At 43.8% G+C, this 6,351-nt stretch overlaps 1 protein-coding gene across 1 annotated transcript; it reads right to left on the bottom strand.

The window, feature by feature from the left end:
- Positions 1-561: 561 nt before the first annotated feature.
- LOC106812964 (heparan-sulfate 6-O-sulfotransferase 2-like) lies at positions 562-4,356 on the bottom strand. Its single transcript, XM_014816991.1, has 2 exons — positions 3,563-4,356; positions 562-3,289 (listed from the first exon to the last, which is right to left on the bottom strand). The coding sequence occupies exons 1-2, from the start codon at positions 4,123-4,125 to the stop codon at positions 2,611-2,613; spliced, it is 1,242 nt and encodes a 413-aa protein (XP_014672477.1). The 5' UTR covers positions 4,126-4,356; the 3' UTR covers positions 562-2,610.
- Positions 4,357-6,351: the final 1,995 nt, after the last annotated feature.

The following is a 6,351-nucleotide window of genomic DNA, read 5'->3' as shown; positions in this document are numbered from 1 at the left end:
ACGCACGCGCATTCAGTACGCACACACGCACGCACGCGCATTCAGTACGCACACACGCACGCACGCGCATTCAGTACGCACACACGCACGCACGCGCATTCAGTACGCACACACGCACGCACGCACGCACACACGCACACATTGGCTGCCTCCCTTGTCCCCAGCCCGTTACCTACGGCCATGTATATGTTATATTTCGTTTGTAAACAGTTGGAACATTATGTTTAACATTTTAATCGATAAGAATTAAGCTCCGGCCGATTGAATTGCAGTCCATCAGGATCAACACGCAGTCCCTGCGCACCAACAAATGTAGAATTACTGATTAGTTCCCATTGCAGTCATATATTATATTCTGCTTATTAACAAGCAAAACTGAAATGCTAAAAATCGTTTCTTACCAAGCATTAAATTAAAATTTCATTTCCCATGTTCTTTCCCTAAGTAAATGAATATATATATATATATATATACGTGCCGGTGCGTGCGTGTGTCTGTATATGTATGAGCACATGACTGTACATGTATATGCGTATGTATATACAGCCGTTCAATGCTGAATAAAATTCGGGAACGATATCATTTATTGTTATTCACGAATAAAACTTGGTTCCACAGAATTGAATTTCACAGAAATATGACTATAACGTTATGGCACTAACCCACAGAGTTAAAAGATGCACAATGGCAAGTTAACGAGGATAAAAAATATACTCATTGGATCATCTCTGATTGCTGATTGTACTGACGACGTATCGTTACATCGCTACAGAATGATAAGTTGGTATAGGCTTCTAAGAAAATAATCCTTTCGTAGTAGTTACTCTAATTATCTGTACACGATAACACAGCAACGTACATAGCTCTACCTGCGAAACCCTGAACTCCACAACGAGTTACGGAGCAAATTGCTACGCAAAAGGAGCTAAGATCTATCCTGCAATTTCAAGTTGGTTTTCTATTAAAACAAAAAAATATAAATCAAAAGCAACGGTACTGGGCATATAAACAAGCACCACGATCGTTACGTTTTGCCCATACTTAAAATCCTCTAATAGCACTCAAATAAAAGTATTTATTTCCATGGACTTTCACAACCGAGTAGCTGGCTCTGCAAACATAGATTGAATGACAGTTGGTTGAACCCGTGAACAATACATACATCCACAGTATTTACATACATATACATGTCATATTATGTTCTCAGGTCCGCCTGCCTGTATCCATTAATATCGGCGTTAATGGAGGCAGGTGAATCGGTCTAGTGTTGTTACTACAAACATACTATATATTATATAGTTGGAACACCATAGGTGTGATGCCACGAGCTTAAATGTATTTTAAGCAGAGTAAATTAGATTTTGACAACTCACAATTCAACTAAGCATGATTGCATGAACAGGATACATTGCTTGAATGGTAGTTTTACTTTCGAATTCCATTATGGGGTTAGATCTAATAAAACGCTGGCAAAATTTCTGATCACTTTACTTAGATAGGCCGATTGGTGAAGTGAAGACACAACCTTGAAGCAATATAACACAGATGGTGGCAATAAATATAATGCAGTTATTATTGTACTAACACTACTTTATTTGTACATGCTAATGCACTACTATTTTTATTTTAAATGTAATATAAACTTTGACAATTTAGTTAAAAACATAAAAATTAGGCCAACTAATGCCATAAATGCAAACATGCAAATGTTTAATGCAATCAGCACATGATTTAATATAGAATCATATCAAGTGCAATAGTATTGCCATCTCTGACATTCTCTTTTTAGTCTTCACACAACCTCTTGGTAAAAACTTAACTCTCGAGGGGATAAAAAGAGCCATCAAACAATTTGACCTAATTAACAAAGAGGAGTATGTATATTTATAACAGATTCATTTTTACAATTTAAAAAAAACTGGCATTTATCAATATAGGAAAACGATTTTTAAAGATGAGAAACTGAGTAATTATCAGACATGACCCAACTCTCACTGAGAAGATATGATGTAACTCTACTCTCCATATCTATATATATATATTACCCAATGATACTAGTGTCTATGTCCTGACCTAACAACCAACTAACTCTATGGTCATGCCAAACTTCAATCAACTTGAGGGAAAGAGGAGCAGGAAGGAAGGGTTGAGGAAGGGTGAGAGATAATAATAATAGAGAGATGAGGGGAGAGGAATGGATGGGGGGAGGCAGATGAAGAGAAACATAACAGACAGGAGAGAGAGAGAGAGAGAGAGAGAGAGAGAGAGAGAGAGAAGAAGCTGCAGAGACAGCTGACCACAAGGAACTCTAGTGTTCGTTTCCAGACATCACAACCAATTCTACATTTACCGTCCATCCGTCTTCAGAACCGACCGCTGAACTGCGTTACCATCAGTGACTGACACTGTGCGCTTCACCGGGTCAATTCTGCATGCCTCAGTGACTCGACGCCGCACGTCTCAGTGACTCGACTCTGTGCGACTCGGTCATTCGACTCCGTGTGACTCAATAAATCGACTCCATGTGATTCAGTGACTCAACTCACCGACACGACGCAGCGCGGTTCAGTGACTCGACTTTGTGCATCTCAGCGCTTCAACTCGTGCGGTTCAGTGCCCCGACTTGGTGCGGTGCGACATTTTCGCAAACGAGCCGCCGTCGGGGAACTCCATCTCCGACTCGCCATTCACCTCCTTCACGAAGCGTTCATATTCGGCGGGGAATTGCGCCGTCATGGCGGCGACGCGCGCCGCAAACACGCGCTCGGCGTGCCGGTACAGCTCGACGTCGAGCACGTTGCGCGAGCGAATGCGCTCGCTCTGCGCGTGCGTCACCGGCGTGTTGGCGCTCTTCGACGAGTCGGCCTGCGCAAAGACGACCGTGAAGCGCAGCTTAAACGTCTGCTGGAAGAGAAACTGCGTCAGCTCCTGCTGCTCGGCGAGCCCGAAAAACGCCAGGTTGTCGAGGTTGTGCTTGGCGCTCGCGAGCATCACGCCGTCGCGCTCGTCCGTCGTCATGGCGTCGCGGTCGTAGCAGCCGACCAGTCGCAGGTCGGCGAGCATGCGCGTCTGCCGGTTGAAGGCGAGGTTCGACTCGCAGGCGAGGAATGCGTCGAGCGTCACGTCCTCCCAGACGTCCGTCTTGTAGCACGGCGGCAGCTCGTCCGCCGTCGGGTAGCGGCCGTTGCACATGTGCCGCGACTTGTTCCAGGTGGCGCCGCGTCTCACGTGACGGAACTCGCTGATCAATCGTGACATCGGCTCGCGAAGTATCGTGACGTAGAAGTACCTAAAGTGAGAACCACATCTGTCACTGTCAGGTAAAACTACGAGGGCTGGGTTGCTGATAGCGAACGTGTAAACAAAGTGTACTGATATAGCACTAGCTTATACACTGAAACCACTTCTATAGAACAACAACCTGTAAATAATGGACAGATTTGGCATTTCCCTTGATTGACCCTCACATACAGGTTTGCCCATCTATATTAATACGATAAGGTCGGAATGTTGTGCACATAAAAAGTAAAGTAGTATAGCACGTAAATCATTTGCTGATCACCTCCTGCTAGCGATGCTGCCCTCTACTTTCGTGTTCATGACGTCGTCGACGCACGTGGACAGTTCTGTCCAGTCGGCGTGCAAGCCGCACTTCCACCCCGTTGAGAATCGACTAAACAGCCAGTGCTTGTTGGTGGTCTGTGGCCGCAGGCAGCGACAGCGCTTTGTGCCCTCGGTGCACTGGCACGGCTCGTCGAGGTCCATGTGATGCACAAGGTGGCGTCCGAACACCGTGCCGCTCGTTTTCTGCATGTGCAGAAACACGACGACGTCGGAGCCGTTCATGTCAAACTTGTAGTCGAGCGGAGGCGGCCCGCGGTGCATGTTCGCCGGCATGTAAAAGCTGCCATTGAGGGGCCCGCCATGCCGCGACATGAGCCGCGTGCGCTGGCTGAGCTGCGGCGGCGTCAGGGTGAAGTGCCGCCAGCGTTTGTACGGCGAGCAGACGAACGTGAAGTAGCAGAAGACGAAGGTGCACAAAAGCAGCAGCAGCGCAAACACGACTTTCCAGCGGCTCGTCGCCAGCTTACTCTTACTCGCCTGCGACGCGGCAGCAGGCGTCATTTCTTTTTTACAGACCAATGTCTACCTGAAGTGATCCAAGGGATTTCCTGCTTGGAATCAAGCGGTTACGTCCGTGGCATACTCTGCCGACGTCTCTGCACACACTGGAGTGTGGTGCAAGATTGCGTCAACGTCACATTTTCAATCATCAAAACTTTTCGGTGGGTCAAATTGGTATATCAGACGACAGCTGAAGATTTCTCCAACATACGAATTTCGCTTAAGCCTCATCTGCAATCACAAATTTATGTGAACTTAGCACAAATAAAAGCGAATTACCCACCTAAGTACATGTGCAATTTCATTGTTTGTTCCCCATATCACCCAACCATACTGGACATTCACCACACTTTTTGCAATGTGGCAACAATGGCTATACTACTATGGCTATACTGGCCGCTATAGTACTAATAGAGTTAACTCCAGTGACCTACCGGTAGGGACAGTAATAGTAGGTGCTTCTTTTCTAAATGGTTTCTAACTTTCTAGTAGGTATTTTGAGTTTGCTAGATAGCCCCCGTCACAAGGAATAAAACACTTTACAGTTTACACGATAAAGAAATTCCAACCCTGTAACTTGTAACGATGTAATGAGTTACATGCATTATTGTGACATAATTTTGACCTATACTTACATATTGCAATGTATAGGGGCAAAACAGAACCATTTTTGAGTACTTATACTGTATTTTTGTGACTTTGTTACCCATATCTTATACATTTCAACAAATTAACTTGATATTTCACACATAATTCATGCCATTCTTGGCACAGGCACTTGGGATAGAGTCAGTAAAAACTGAAAATAATATGAACGCGGCACATTCACAAAAACTACCCGTTTATTATACCTGCACTAGTGTTGTGTAACTGTATATGTATCAACTTGCTTTCACAAAAACTGATAACTAGTCGCTCCCGCCACTAGCGCGGATAAGGTCTATGTCCCCCTGACCTCTGTTTGACCTGGCTCGTTTAGCTATTTCTGACTAATATATATATATATATATATATATATATATAATATATAATATATATATAGGGTTAGGGTTAGGGTTATAGCTAGGGCTAGGGTTAGGGTTAGTCAGAAATAGCTAAACGAGCCAGGTCAAACAGAGGTCAGGGGGGACATCAGGGGTGGATTCAGACCGTATTTGCCGTATTGGGAAATACGGTCTAGATTTCAAAGTGCCCTTCGAAATTTTGCGCTAAAAAATACAGAAAACAATTTGATGGAATTTGGCTATATTCTTTATTTGTTTTCTTTTTCTTCTGATTCATTGACAGGACTTAAAGGAAATCAAAATTTTACATGGTAACAAAACTAGCTTTGATATCTGAAAAAGAAGGGAAGTGCTTGAATCATTCTGCATTAATTGTTTGTATGCAAAGCGCAGGCAAAATAAATCAGAAATAAAATTCCATATATGGTTTTTAGCTATTGCTGCTTGACTAAATGTGTGCTCATTTTTGTGCCCAGGGACCCTTGAAATTTTGAAATTTCGTGGGGGAGGCCCCCCAGACCCCCCGCCATGTGCTTAGGCGCCTGACGGTGCCCACTGAGGGGTGGTATGCCCTTTTTGAGGAATGTGCCCTTAAAATCTGAAAAAATACTGTCTAGCTTCAGCCCTGGATCCGCCCCTGGACATAGACCCTACGAGCGCCACTAGCCATTGCGAGTATGCTACGTTGCTAATATACTGATGTATATCACAGGCACTTAGAGCATCTCAATAAAAAAAAAGATAAATAAACACGCACTGTATTAAGTGTATTTACTACCAAAGTCTTAATTAATGTTCCTCTACTCTCTTTCGCCTATTATTGCCGATAATTTCCTGTAAATGCCATTCAATTGCTCAGGACTCTGCAATGTGCAGTGGCGTGCGTGCGGTGTACCTGTGTGTTGCAGAGGAGCATTTGAACGGCATTTACAGGAAATTATCGGCAATAATAGGCGAAAGAGAGTAGAGAAACATTAACTTGATTTTACTTTGGTAGTAAATACATTCGTGTTTCTTTAGCATTATTTTTTTTATTGAGACGCTCCAAGTGCTAGGTGATATATACTATAGTAATAGTATACATCTACCAGGGTGCGAAATTAACGGTAGTCCAGAGTCAAATACTCCCTGATTTACTGTCGTGCCATTTTAGGAAGCAAAACCCGCTCCGCGTCTGTTTGATACATAGAAATAATATGGATAACCATGGTTAATATATATA

This window comes from Priapulus caudatus, unplaced genomic scaffold, assembly GCF_000485595.1.
Source record: "Priapulus caudatus unplaced genomic scaffold, Priapulus_caudatus-5.0.1 Scaffold707, whole genome shotgun sequence".
Classification (NCBI taxonomy): Eukaryota; Metazoa; Priapulida; class Priapulimorpha; order Priapulimorphida; family Priapulidae; genus Priapulus; species Priapulus caudatus.
Note: the sequence above shows the minus strand (reverse complement) of the source record. Positions and strands in the feature narration are given on the sequence as shown.